Raw genomic sequence first — 15,402 nt, forward strand, 5'->3', positions numbered from 1 at the left:
ATCTAACAATTAATAGAAGTCCCATGATGGTAGTGACTGCCCATTACTGATTATCACCTATTAACCATAATTTATTCAAATTACTTTACTAAAATATTATTATCAATTAGCTGTTAATAAACAAAAAAATTACTGAAATTTTGATTATTCGGCTCAGCACTAGTCAACAATTATCTGGCCTCCCTCCAGAACCATATTGCTCAATCTTGTGTATTTGATCTAGTGGCAGCAGTTATCCTTTTCACTGAATCTAGCAATCAACAGACATGCTTGTTCTTGAAAGAGCATATGGGACGGCTCAGATAAACAAAGCATTATATCACTGTTGGTAACAGCTAATAATGACAAGCCCACTGAGAAACCTTCTTCTGCAACTCTCCCACTTCAAACACACATTAGGAGCCAAATAACTCATTATCGCCATTATCCTAATTAGCTGGCCTGTATAAGGAACATAATCAGTCTGGAATATCAATGTTTCATCCACGTCCTAAAAAACTCCTTCCTTCAAGACAAAAAACAACCTCAGCCAACAGGCATATTCACAGTAGACATGAGTCTGCACTGAGACGGGGGCATTGGGAGACATTCTGAGATGGTGACCTCATCGCAGACCTTTTCAAAAGTGTTGTGGTGACCTTTAAAAACGTTAGTCTGATTTCCCTTCTAGAACCACTGAACAAGCCGATCGGCACGTGTTTTTCTGTTGCTCATTAGAAAAATGAGATTTCAGTCTTGGAGTTGTGTTTCTTGTCTGAATCCGCTTTTGGTTAATGATGTTTGTCCCCCATGAGACACTGTGGACACGGAAGCCTATTTCACTTCCCTCAAAATCCCAAGAATGAATGTAAGATCACTCAAGAGATCTTCATTTTGATGTTTTCATTGCACAATTTTACATCTAACTAAGGTGTTCTGTGCAGTATTTCTCAAGTAAAAACATGTGAGACGGGTTGTCTCATGTAAACAAAGTCAGAGCTGCTGGGCAGGTCTGTCTCACTGTCTATGCTATTGGATCGAGAGCGATCACCACAGCTGTTTACACTACATTTACATTTACATTACATTTAAGTCATTTAGCAGACGCTCTTATCCAGAGCGACTTACAAATTGGAAAGTTCATACATATTCATCCTGGTCCCCCCGTGGGAAATGAACCCACAACCCTGGCGTTGCAAGCGCCATGCTCTACCAACTGAGCCACACGGGACCACACACTATGTTAGTGTCAAACCAAAACCCAACCTTCATTTATCTGTTGTGACGCACCGATGTTCCAAACTCTGATTTAGACACGACTGACTTTATGACTCGAATCGGTGCCCCATACTCTGTTTTAAAAAGCAACAAATATCTTTGAAAGGCAGTCACTCTTTAAGAGAGAAAGAGAGAAAGACTGGACATTTCCAGAGCTCATCAATACGTCCCATTATTAAAAATGAGAACTCCTGGTAAATGGCAAGCTGCTGAATGGCTGTGTGTGTGTCTGTGTGTGTGTTACGGAGGGGGTTCAGGGGGGGTTCTGAGAAGGTCATTTCAAGAGGAAATCTTAGTAATTTGAAGAGGGGGGTGGGGTGGGGGGGGGTTAATACTGAACACTAAGTACTACTGTGCTGTTCTACACACTATGTAAGTGGGAGCATAGCGACCTGAGAGAATGACAGACAGGGTATATCTGTGTGTGTGTGTGTGTGTGTGTGTGTGTGTGTGTGTGTGTGTATAGAATGAGCTTATCGATCATGGCCTCTTTTCTCTGCGTAGTCTGTTGTGTTCACCTACACAGCACCCACTCCTCTCTACATGACCATCGAGTCTCTCTCCCACTCCTCTTTCCACTGCCGCCTTGGATCTCTGTACATTGCCTGTGGTCACGCCTCCGTTCTTAATCTCTCCACCTCTTTCTTCTTCTCTTCCTCCAGCTTTCCAGCTCTCGAGTGGCTAGATGTTCTTTACCATTCGACCATCAGATTTACAACCAATGCTCCTTATAGGACACATCACTGCACTCTACACTCTTCTGTAAACTGGACACTTCTGTATACGCGTCGCAAGACCCACTGGTTGATGCTTATTTATAAAACCCTCTTAGGTCTCACTCCCCCCTAGCTGAGATATCTACTGCAGCCCTCATCCTCCACATACAACACCCGTTCTGCCAGTCACATTCTGTTAAAGGTCCCCAAAGCACACACATCCTTGGGTCGCTCCTCTTTTCAGTTCACTGCAGCTAGCGACTGGAACAAGCTGCAACAAACACTCAAACTGGACAGTTTTATCTCAATCTCTTCATTCAAAGACTCAATCATGGACACTCTTACTGACAGTTGTGTCTGCTTTGCGTGATGTATTGTTGTCTCTATCTTCTTGACCTTTGTGCTGCTGTCTGTGCCCAATAATGTTTGTACCCTGTTTTGTGCTACTACCATGTTGTGCTGCTGCCATGTGTTGCTACCATGTTGTTGTCATGTTGTGTCGCTACCATGCTGTTGTCATGTGTTGCTGCAATGCTATGTTGTTGTCTTAGGTCTCTCTTCATGTGTTGTGGTGTTGTGTTGTCTCTCTTGTCGTGATGTGTGTTTTGTCCTACATATATATATTTTTGGGGGGGAATCCCAGCCCCCGCAGGAGGCTTTTTGCCTTTTGGTAGGCTGTCATTGTAAATAAAAATATGTTCTTAACTGACTTGCCTGGTTAAACAAAAGTTCAATAAAAATACAAATAAAAAGGCTCTGCACAGGCAGATTCATCTTCCTTGTCTTTCTCCACCCTTCCATTTTCAACTCCAAATCCTGCAATCATTCACTCGTTTGTTGGACTCCTCTCTCCGTCTCTCACCCCGGCTCTCAGCCGGTTCGCTCCACTGGTCTGTGACGTACGCTCAGGGCTCCTTCCCTCCTTTCCCAGCTTCCATCTTTCCCAGGCCCAACAAGCAGCAATATACACCCTCCTCTTTCTCCTCTCTATCCTCTCTTCTCCGATCACCCTCTCTGCTCAGCATAAACCACCTCCAACAGAGCCAGACTCCAGGGGGACTGGTCTGCGTGTCATGCCCTGCTGAGAAAGCCTCACCTGGACTAATCTCTGTGTCTCTCATCCCCCTGACCCTGGAGGAGCCCCTAATATAGCCCATTCAGAATCTGTACTCAGACTGTACTCATGAGCTAACGATGGGACAGTATTAGCCCCATTACACTGTTGTGCCTTACACTCCAATGTAAGATGGCTAGCCACTCATCACAGGTGATTTGAAGTGTGTGCGTGTGTCTGTGTGTGTGTGTGAGTGGGCGTGCTTCTGTCTGCTTCTCTCTTCATCCTCATCAACCAATGGGAGGCATGTATTAGCTCCGTTGCTCAAGCAGCACCCAGGTTTCAACACTCCAATTTGAGATAGGTGGCCTTTCAGTTCAATCAGCTCCTATCATCCAATCAAGGCTGGCGAGGGCTCTAACGCCGTCTGAGTGGGTATAATCACTGTGGTTACAGTGTTACCGGGGGCCCTCCATCCCGCTGTGTTAGTGCCAGGCCATCCGGGAGTCAGGGAGACAGGTGTCAGCAGGGTGGAGCAGGGTGTTAAACAAGCACGGGGAGCAAAGGGGAGGGGGGCGGTGTTTACCCAGAGTCATGGCAACAGAGTCCTCAATAGGAAGGAATGTTCACCTCTGTGACTTCCCCTTCTTCAAGCTCTATATCCTGTTTTCTCTTTAGCCCTGTTTCTCTCTCTCTTCCTCTCTCTCTTTCCCACTCACTCTCCCTAGTTCTCTCATTGTCCCTGTTTCTTGCTATTGTTGAATTCAATTCCGAGGTCCTTCACATAAGAGTGTGGCGCACAAAGAACACACAGCAGTAGCACATATACTACACAAAGTGTCAAGCGATGGTGAAGTGGGAATCAATGCTCTGATTTCACAGTCTCAACAGCAAAACAGACACACAGACAGCGGTAAGGAACATAAAGAGCACCGGCCCAAGAGACAGAAGGTCAGAACATACAGAGGGACATGAGAAAAGGCTGTCGAAGTTTACTGACCAAGAAGCTGGGGAGGAGAGAGGAGCAGACACTCAACGGGAGATTAAACAACAGATTGATTGACAGGCTGAGAGAGACAGAAAATAAGGATGTCCTTGACATCTCCTCTTCATCATAACATCTTCCCAGAGAAGTTGGTGGAAAGCCAATTCCTCAGACATAGACATGTCATAAGGACAGCTTAGGTAAATCACCGTTATTATTAGCTATTTTAGCACTCTCTGGGGAGAGGTCAATTATTCTAAATTAAATTCCGCTTCAAAGTCAATATAAGTCAATGTATATTTTTTTTAATAATCCCTCACAAGTCCTGAATTTCTTTTTATTGGACTGAAAAGAAACAAATGAGATATCTGACTAAAATCATCAACATGGTTGCCTTCTGCCTTTCCATTGCCAGTCTCCACAATCTATTTATATCCTGTCAACTTCTCACTGCGGACAGATCAGCTACTGGAAGTAGTAAACAGGAAGTGAACTATGGCATGTGACTGACGGCCAAGTCTGATAGAGGCCAAGTCATCTCAATAATCTCAAAGTGGCTTCCTCTCTTCCCTCCCTCTGCAGTCTGCACTGACATTGATGAGCTAGACATTCCTGATGGGCTTCTACCATGTTGCTTTCACATATCCTGTGTTTTCTGATCAGTGTGTAGAGGAAGGGAGAAAAGACTAAAAGAGGAATATACTTAAGACTTGAGATATTGCCCATATTTCCATAGTTCCATTGTTATGGATGAGACGATGGGCTAGTTGGAAATGAGAAAATCATTACAGTTAAATGCATCACCTGCACTAAACAGTCAGCTAGGAAATTCAAAATCATGAGTAATGGAACCATAAAACCGAAGGGGGAAGAATAAAACTCGCCCACATTACGCTCCGTGACTCACTCTCGCTCTCTTTCTCTCGTTCACCGTTGTGACTTTGTGAAAAGCGACACACTAAAATTTGTTTATGAGTTGATCCCTTCAGTATCCCGTAGTGCAGAAGACAGAGCTTCTGTTTTGACAGCAGATAGCCTTTAAACTAAATCAGCTGATCAAACTGCTGTGATACTGCCGTGCCAGGCTGAATACAAACAAACCTGAGTATTGCCCCAATCATGTTGACTTGACGGGCACGCCAGCACCGTATGACAACGTTTGATTTTCCTATCGTGTAGTCCTACTAGAGAGGAATCATTAAGTAAGGATGTACTACAGAGAAATTCCAACATTGGCATCGCTCAAGAACTTTATTATGGCACGAGTGCGAGAAGAGGAGGACGTCCCACTATTTTAATGAAATTGTCGACAACCTTATTTTATTTGGAGTAGAATTATCAAAGGTTTGGATCAAAGGATAAAAGCTTGGCTTACGCTGAAGACTTCTTCGATGCATTAAAGAACAAAGTGGTGAGCTGAACTAGTGATTCCGGCGTAATCTAGAAGAAAGCACAAGTGAATCCTACTCTGACATGATGCAAACTATGCCTGACAAGCATAAAAAAACGACTCAGGCTGACAGAGCGTCTTGCGTAATCACTCATCTTCTTGCATTAGACAGTAACCTGATCAAACTGTGTCAGCTGTCCTCTGAAGTCCCAGTGTGTGTGAGTGTATGCCTGCTTCCCTATATGTTAGTGTGTTTAAGGCAGAATAAGACGGTGACTCACACCGACATTGATTTATACTCGGCGCATGTGGATGTGTACGTGTGCACACCGACAATAATTGATATTCAAATCTTCTCCCAAGTCCATCCAATTGCTACCGTTTTTCAACGCCAGTGTCTTTAGCAGATCCATGGCCCAGATGCATGATGACAAGGGGCTCAAACGGATGGCTCTCATTGCACGCAGTCACATAAACAAATGGAGGAGATTCAATGCCCAGAGGTGATAGGAGCAGCAGTAAGAGCAGACTGGCTGGGGTGCAGTGTGGTGGTAGTGGTGCTGGTAGCAGCAGAGGTGGCGTTAGCAGTATGGCAACTGCTCGGCCTCCGACCGCAAGCCACTACAGAGGGTAGTGCGTATGGCTCAGTACATCACTGGGGCCAAGCTTTCTGCCATCCAGGACCACTATACCAGGCGGTGTCAGAGGAAGTCCCTAAAAATTGTCAAAGACTCCAGCCACCCTAGTCAAATAGTGTTCTCTCTGCTACCGCACAGCAAGCGGTACCGGAGCGCCAAGTCTAGGTCCAAAAGGCTCCTGAACATCTAATCAAATGGCTAACTGGACTATTTGCATTGCGCCCCCCCCCCCGCCCTTTTACACTGCTGCCAATCTCTGTTATTATCTATGCATAAGTCACTTTAATAAATCTACCCACATGTATATATTACCTCAATTACCTCGACTAACCAATGCCCCCGCACATTGACTCTGTACCGGTACCCCCTGTATATAGCCAAGCTATTGTTATTTTACTGTTGCTCTTTAATTATTTGTTACTTGTATTTCTTATTTTTTTGGTTGTATTTTTCTTAAAACTGCATTGTTGGTTAAGGGCTTGTAAGTAAGCATTTCACTGTAAGGTCTACACCTGTTGTATTTGGCACATGTGACAAATAACATTTGATTTGATTTGCTCTGGGGATGCTCTGGCAGTTTGGCCTGCAGCTGTAGCGGATCACCCACACACACACACACACCAGAACCCCGATACAGAGCTCTCAGTGTGTGTGTGTGTGTGTGTGTGTGTGTGTGTGTGTGTGTGTGTGTGTGTGTGTGTGTGTGTGTGTGTGTGTGTGTGTGTGTGTGTGTGTGTGTGTCCCTCAGGCTTGCCCAGCAGACACGCGCTGTGAAGTCCTCCTTGCCTCTGCTTTTCTTCTTCATCTCTCTCCCACTCACCATCGCTTTCTGTCCCTCTTTCTCCTTCTCTTCCTCTTAGGCAGCCATCTCTGGCTGCCTCCCTGTCTTTACATCACTGTCTATTCATCCATCCAATCCATCCATCCATCTCTCTCTCTGCCATTGTCAGAGGGTCTCTCTTTTTCTCCCTTCCCCTCGTCTCCCTCCTCCACCTCCCCTCTAAATTAGTTTTCTTGATATCCATCCTGATTTGCATGATGAAGGGGTGTTGAAAACCAGCCATCTCTCCAGCTCCATCTCCTCACTGTCGCTCTGCCTTTCTTCCTTTCCCCAACCCCCTCTTTCTATCGCTCTCCTCCCTCTCCCTACCCCATTCCAGCTCCCCATAAACTCGACCACGTTACATGTCATGATTCCTTACTCCCCTCGGCTGACTCCCCACCCCCCAGCCCTGTCACTAGCTTGATTAATGACAGTGATCACCAACCAGGCCCCAGCCAAGGCAGCCTGCAGCTCTGGCAAAACCCTGCACTGTAAGCAGCACAAACACGCACCTTTCTCTCTTACTCCAGTAAAGGATACATGCACATACAATAACACACTGATGCATATAACATCATTCTCTCTCTCCCTCTCTTGGCTATAGAGCAGCAGCTGTGGAATACACACATAGGGGTATGGAGGAAAGACTAATGTTTCTCCAACAGTAGACGTCATCGGCAGGCACAGCACCGCTCTGTGACAATACACTACACTATGGAAGCAAGATCTTAACCCATTCACTGCCTTGCTAGAAGCATAATCAATATTACTGAATATAAAGACATCTGCCTACACTACAGTAATATAACTTAGTAATAGCTAATGGGTACTATATGGGAACCTATAAAACAAGACTATCCACACAACCCACTTCTAATTTCTGTGTTAGAATCATGAGAATTGTAACTCATTCTAATAAACATTGACGCAAGCTGAGCTAAAGCAATTCCTCTCGGATACAAACAGATGGCGAAAGCAAAGCCATGCAGAGCAAGTTGTCTTGGAGATGACATTAATCCATATCTCCAGTGTGCAGCACATGCAGTTCTCATGGGATGGTGAGCATGAAACAGGCTGTCCCTATGGGAACAGGTTGGGACTATCCCTAGGCACACAGATATACAAGGGAGAGAGGACAATAGTAGCCTCCAGGGTGCCTGGCTTTAACGATCATTCTGCAATACAACATTTATAGATATCAGACCAGCTGATAAGGTGTTGAGAACTCAAAGCTCCCAGAACACATAATGTGGAGAATGTCTGATAGATTACTACTCATTTTCTGACGAACATGTGATGCTAAGGATACTGGGCTAGCACACTGCGACTATCTGTCCCTAGAACCCAGGCGAGCAAAATTACTCTGCCGAGGACGCTGACAGCAGTGACTGACTGGACAGAGAATGTGTGGTAGTAGTGGGATTCTCTGCTCTGCTGCGGTATTTGTTATGAGCAGGCATGTGGCTGAATCGATATTCACACTGTGCGGTTACATAGCCTATGCGCATGGCGCGCACAATCGTATATCTAGCTATACACCCCGTTATGTGTATCCCAACTATGTTCTGTCGATACAAATGATGAAGTGGAAGACGTATAGGTTACGGCGTATGATGGCGATGCAATGTACAATTAAATATCATATAAGATCTGAACACTGGCCAAAAGGTACAATGGTGGCAATAGCTTTTACTTTTGTTTTCAATATGGGGTCGTAACAACGCATGTTTGCATATAATACTGCCTGTCCAAACACAGAAAATAAACTATGCTACCATGTAGCATCAATATATCGATGTGTAGGTGACACATCAACGATGTGTGTTCAATGAGATACAGACCACATCGGGCTTAAAACGCTTCACCGACCACATGAGGCGCGGAATCGCATATGCACAATCACCACTGTCCCAGGCAGGCAGCGCGCAGTCCTATCCACTGACAAAATATAGAATATCCATAACGAAATAGCCTGCGGTGCATATTTAGCGTTTAGGTTATTGTCACGGACTCCTTTCCACTTGAATAGTCAACAAAGATCTGGGCAACAAAGATCCCTACAGAAAGTATGAATCTCTCGTTTCTGAGTCTTTCTTAACCAGCGGATAGCCCGTTCTTTATATCATTCCCAAATATAAAATGTTCTTACCTGTCCCCACAAGAGATAGCAAAGTGATGACAGACAAGGGAGCGCAGTAGTTCCACACCGCCGTAAATGCCATCGTTGATAGTCCCGCTGATCTCTTTTTGATATTCCTCTTCCTTGGAGAAATCAAAGTGACGTGAACCCGCAGGTTCACCCGCGAATAAAGCCTGAAGTGTGTTTGGTTCTGTTTAACAACATTCACTGGGGTCTTTTTACATACTACAAACCTGCTTACTACTAGACACATACACCCATTTTTTCTCGTTGACGTGAATAAACGACCGTGGTTCGGACAGTTTTTCTTGGTTACTTAAATATATTTAAAAGCAAGCAGAGAGGGCGGGACTCGGAACTGTTCTCTGACCAATAAGAAGCAAGGAGCAAGTGGAGAATTGTATATAAAGATGAGGGTGGGTTCAGCAAACAAGGGGAGAGGGAGGAAACATACTACAATATCGATCGATCGATCGATCGATCGATCAATCAATCAATCAATCAATGTAGGTAGGCTACTATAAACCTAATTGATAACAAACATTAACAGCCTACCAAATAAAAGGTATTTACAAAACATGCATAGTTAGGCCAACATGTATTATTCATATTCAAAGAGATGCATTAAAAAATATATACACTACCGTTTGAGGTCACTTAGAAATGTCCTTGTTTTTGAAATAAATACTTTTTTTGTGCATTAAAATAACATAAAATGGATCAGAAATACAGTGTAGACATTGTTAATGTTGTAAATGACTATTGTAGCTGGAAATGGCAGATTTTTTTATGGAATATCTACATAGGTGTACAGTGGCCCATTATCAGCAACCATCATTCCTGTGTTCCAATGGCACGTTGTGTTCGCTAATTCAAGTTCATCATTTTAAACGGCTAATTGATCATTAGAAAACCCTTTCGCAATTATGTTAGCACAGCTGAAAACTGTTATGATTAAAGAAGGAATAAAACGGGCCTTCTTTAGACTAGTTGAGTGTCTGGAGCATCAGCAGTTGTGGGTTTGATTACAGGCTCAAATGGCCAGAAACAAAGAACTTTCTTCTGAAACTCATCAGTCTATTCTTGTACTTAGAAATTAAGGCTATTCCATGTGAGAAATTGCCAAGAAACTGAAGATCTCGTACAACGCTGTGTACTACTCCCTTCACAGAACAGCACAAACGGGCTCTAACCAGAATAGAAAGAGGAGTGGGAGGTCCCGGTGCACAACTGAGCAAGAGGACAAGTACATTAGAGTGTCTAGTTTGAGAAACAGACGCCTCACAAGTCCTCAACTGGCAGCTTCCTTAAATAGTACCCATAAAACACCAGTCTCAACGTCAACAGTGAAGAGGCGACTCCGGGGTGCTGTCCTTCTAGGCAGAGTTCCTCTGTCCAGTGTCTGTGTTCTTTTGCCCATCTTAATCTTTTCTCTTTATTGGCCAGTCTGAGATATGGCTTTTTCTTTGCAACTCTGCTTAGGAGGCCAGCATCCCGGAGTCGCCTCTTCACTGTTGACGTTGAGACTTGTGTTTTACGGGTAATATTTAATGAAGCTGCCAGTTGAGGACTCCCACAGCGTCTATTAAAACATTCCCCCAATCAGAAACCGTGGATTGATGACAGTATTCGCGCAAATCTGAAAGCACGAACCACTGCTTTTAATCAGGGCAAGGTGACCGGAAACATGACCGAATACAAACAGTGTAGCTATTCCCTCCGCAAGGCAATCAAACAAGCGAAGCGTCAGTATAGAGACAAAGTAGAGTCGCAATTCAACGGCTCAGACACGAGAGGTATGTGGCAGGGACTACAGTCAATCACAGACTACAAAAGGAAAACCAGCCCCGTCGCAGACCACGATGTCTTGCTCCCAGGCAAACTAAACAACTTCTTTGCTCGCTTTGAGAACAACACAGTGCCACTGATACGGCCTGCTACCAAAACCTGCGGGCTCTCCTTCACTGCAGCCAACGTGAGTAAAACATTTAAACGCGTTAACCCTCGCAAGGCTGCCGGCACAGATGGAATCCCCAGCCGCGTCCTCAGAGCATGCGCAGACCAGTTGGCTGCTGTGTTTTACAGACATATTCAATCAATCCTTATCCCAGTCTGCTGTTCCCACATGCTTCAAGAGGGCCACCATTGTTCCTGTTCCAAAGAAAGCGAAGGTAACTGAGCTAAATGACTATCGCCCCGTAGCACTCACTTCCGTCATCATAAAGTGCTTTGAGTGACTAGTCAAGTACCATATCACCTCCACCCTACCTGACACCCTAGACCCAGTCCAATTTGCTTACCGCCCCAATAGGTCCACAGACGACGCCATTGCATTCACACTGCACACTGCCCTAACCCATCTGGACAAGAGGAATACCTATGTAAGAATGCTGTTCATCGACTACAGCTCAGCATTTAACACCATAGTACCCTCCAAACTCGTCATTAAGCTCGAGACCCTGGGTCTCGACCCTACCCTGTGCAACTGGGTCCTGGACTTCCTGACGGGCCGCCCCCAGGTGGTGAGGGTAGGTAACAACATCTCCACCCCGCTGATCCTCAACACTGGGGCCCCACAAGGGTGCGTTCTCAGCCCTCTCCTGTACTCCCTGTTCACCCATGACTGCGTGGCCATGCACGCCTCCAACTCAATCATCAAGTTTGCAGACGACACTACAGTGGTAGGCTTGATTACCAACAACGACGAGTCAGCCTACATGGAGGAGGTGAGGGCCCTTGGAGTGTGGTGTCAGGAAAATAACCTCACACTCAATGTCAACAAAACAAAGGAGATGATCGTGAACTTCAGGAAACAGCAGAGGGAGCAGCCCCCTATCCACATCGACGGGACAGTGGTGGAGAAGGTGGAAAGTTTTATGTTCCTCGGCGTACACATCACGGACAAACTGAATTGGTCCACCCACACAGACAGCGTGGTGAAGAATGCGCAGCAACGCCTCTTCAACCTTAGGAGGCTGAACAAATTTGGCTTGTCACCAAATGCACAATCGAGAGCATCCTGTCGGACTGTATCACCGCCTGGTACTGCAACTGCTCTGCCCACAACCGTAAGGCTCTCCAGAGGGTAGTGAGGTCTGCACAACGCATCACCAGGGGCAAACTACCTGCCCTCCAGGACACCTACACCACCCGATGTCACAGGAAGGCCATAAAGATCATCAAGGACAACAACCACCCAAGCCACTGCCTGTTCATCCCGCTATCATCCAGAAGGCGAGGTCAGTACAGGTGCATCAAAGCAGGGACCGAGAGACTGAAAAACAGCTTCTATCTCAAGGCCATCAGACTGTTAAACATCCATCACCAACATTGAGTGGCTACTGCCAACATACTGACTCAAATCTTTAGCCACTTTAATAATGGAAAATTGCTGTAATAAATGTATCACTAGCCACTTTAAACAATGCCACTTTATATAATGTTTACATACCCTACATTACTCATCTCATATGTATATACTGTACTCTATACCATCTACTGCATCTTGCCAATGCCATTCGGCCCTCACTCATTCATATATTTTTATGTACATATTCTTATTCATTCCTTTACACTTGTGTGTATAAGGTAGTTGTTGTGAAATTGTTAGGTTAGATTACCTGTTAGATTTTACTGCATGGTCGGAACTAGAAGCACAAACATTTCGCTACACTCGCATTGGCATTTGCTAACCATGTGTATGTGACAAATAAAATTTGATTTGAAAAACAAGGACATTTCTAAGTGACCCCAAACTTTTGAACGGTAGTCTATATACAGTATGTTATTGTAACATTCAAAACATAATAGCCTGAATATTAAAATGTGCTATTATGGCCATATACATGGAGGCTATAGAACTTATTGTCATCAAAGGAATTTATTAGACCTAGTTTGATATTGGAGTAGGCTAGGAGTAAACAAAAAACTTGTGTTTGTTTGTGTTCTAAATGTAAAGTGAAATCACCAGTGGAGTGTAGAGCAGAGCACTAGCCTAAATAACGCTATATTTAATCAAATTACCGCTTGGAATAGCGGTAATGGAATGAAACCAACAAAACTCTCCAGCGGTTCCAAACCCTTGTTCTTGACAGAGCTCGGGTGCGCACATAACGACTGAATAAGAAGCACCGGAGACTCAGCTTACCGTCATGCTGTGGTTGCACTGCACCCCAAATTGAGTTTTCCAGTCAGAGCGTGGCACCAAACGGGCCTATTATGAAAATGGTATTTTCTTTTGAATATACCTCAGTGAATATTTTATTATACGTGAATGAATGTTTCAAAGTAAGTGTTTGGCGACACCTTTAGATGGGTAAAGTGCATAGCATGTCAGATCAGCTCGTAACACGAGCCTGTAATTAACATGTGTTTGTTAATTAATTAATTCAGCCTGAAAATTATAATATATTTGAAGGAGGGCATATTCTCATTTTCAGCTTTGAAAATTGCTCGATGGAAATGCTGTAGCCCTAAGCCTGATTGTTTCTCTAAAATTGCTACATGAAAAGTGGCCTGTCTCAGTCTCCATAACAGGCCCATCTGTATAAATTCTCCTGCCCCGTGGGTAGCCTGACATGATTGTAGGCTACTGATTTATCCTTCTGTACTTCTCACACTCAACCTCACTTCCGTTCCTTCTGTCTTTTGATTTCTACTTGTCCCACGCCGAGATATGTTCTCTTTCATCATGTTGTTTTGGCTAGGATAATATCCGCCCCCCGCATTTCGCGTCCCGTTTCATTTTCCCCTGTCACTTTCTCTCCGAGTGTTTGTTCCCCGGTTGGCGGGTGTCAGCTGCGGCTCCCCCGCATCAGATGGGGCATTGTTGGAGAGTAATGATGGGGGAACACCTGCCTCTCCAGATAAAACGTAACTTTTATTTCAGCCCATCAATGTATATGCAAGGAAACATACAAAACCAAGTGACGTGCACGAATGTGCCAGTTTATAGCAACACGTGAGACCACGTGTTCTAAAAAAAATGATTTGAGCGGGCCCTAGTTGCTATATTATTCAAGAGAACTATACATGCTCTAGTCATTCTCATTCCAATGGAGATGTCCACTGAGACAGGCTTCCATAGACCGGTATATTGCTGCTGTCCATCTTGCTGAAACATGTTGCACTCCAGTTCACAGCAGGGTTCATCCTTGACTGCAGGTCTAGTAGCATCAGCTAGTCACCCAACTATAGGCTAATGTAATGGTTATGTGGTAATGGTGATGTGTGGTTATGGGTATACTTATCACTATATTGTGAATGGATATTCTTAGGAAACAGAATCAACAATGATAAATATTTGGTGCAGGATAATAACAATGATTCCTAACAATTATTCCTATATGATATGTGAGGTAAAAGTGTAGCTGGTCATCTTTTTGTAAGCCTACTCCAATCCTACACCTTTAGCTACTGACATGAGGTCAGAAGCCAGACTCTATGCCAGTGTCTAAGGGCAGCCCTCAACTTTACCTGGTGACCTTAGAAGGGAAAGCTGATTGTAGGTCAGTGCCTAGGGGCCAGAGCTATCCAAAAACAACCATGGAGGCAGAAAGCCCTCATGCAACAGTCCTCACTGTAGTCTAGTAGTCCTTGGGCCATCCTGTTGAACCAGCAACATCCGTGAAGGCGTATGCTTTTTACCCATAAATGCCTCAAAGGCCAAAATAAAACGCTGTTCGCTGGCATTTCAAATGAAGAGCACTTCAAATTTCCAAATGGTATTTTGATGAAGCATGACTGTTTTATGGACTTTTGGCTACAGCGTTTTGACCTCAGCCTTTACACCTAGCAGCTAAGACACACAAATAGCCTGTAAAAAGCCAGACGGTGGCTGGAGAAGGAGCTGCAGTGAAGACTTGAATAATCAGTTTAATAACATTATCCTGGCTGTGCTCTGTAGCGCGTGGACGGTACCCTTTAATGGAGTGTCATTGTTAAACCACAGCATCTCCTTCCCGTTATTAACGGCAGTCTACCTTCAACCACACACACATAATAAAACATCAACCGACAGGCTTAATTAAATAGTTATGAGAAGAGCGGTTATAGTGATGAGCGGTGAAACAAATACGTTAAGGTTACAAGGCAACAGAGGAGAAAATGAAAGAATGAAGTTGTAGCCTGGCTGGGAGAGGGAGAGTTATTAATGGTGCTGTAGGATGCAGTGGGGAATGAACGATGTGTAACCACATACATAGCCTCACTTAAAACAATGGGTAGATGCCTCAAGGTTGTCTGTTTGTCTTCTGTTATTGACTGGGCATATCATATGCAGGCTCTCTCTCCATGGTTAGATGGTGTGAGTGAGGTGCAGTAAAGGTTAGCTGTAGAGGAAGGCCTTGCAGAATGGATAGGAAGTGGAGGGAACTGAGGTTATAGAGAGGATAGGAGGTC

At 44.5% G+C, this 15,402-nt stretch overlaps 1 protein-coding gene across 3 annotated transcripts in view; it reads right to left on the reverse strand.

The window, feature by feature from the left end:
* Nucleotides 1–9,333, reverse strand: part of LOC129857249 (cell adhesion molecule 4-like) — a 150,796-nt gene extending 141,463 nt beyond the window's left edge. The window contains exon 1 of one of the 3 annotated variants that reach the window (XM_055925298.1): nucleotides 9,013–9,330. In XM_055925298.1, the coding sequence (XP_055781273.1) occupies nucleotides 9,013–9,256 (244 nt within the window). In that variant the 5' untranslated portion in view covers nucleotides 9,257–9,330. Of the gene's footprint in view, nucleotides 1–9,012 lie in introns of all 3 variants that reach the window. The other 2 variants (XM_055925300.1, XM_055925299.1) reach the window with 2 other exon arrangements.
* Nucleotides 9,334–15,402: the final 6,069 nt, after the last annotated feature.

The sequence above is a fragment of the Salvelinus fontinalis genome, chromosome 6 (assembly GCF_029448725.1).
Source record: "Salvelinus fontinalis isolate EN_2023a chromosome 6, ASM2944872v1, whole genome shotgun sequence".
Taxonomy (NCBI): domain Eukaryota; kingdom Metazoa; phylum Chordata; class Actinopteri; order Salmoniformes; family Salmonidae; genus Salvelinus; species Salvelinus fontinalis.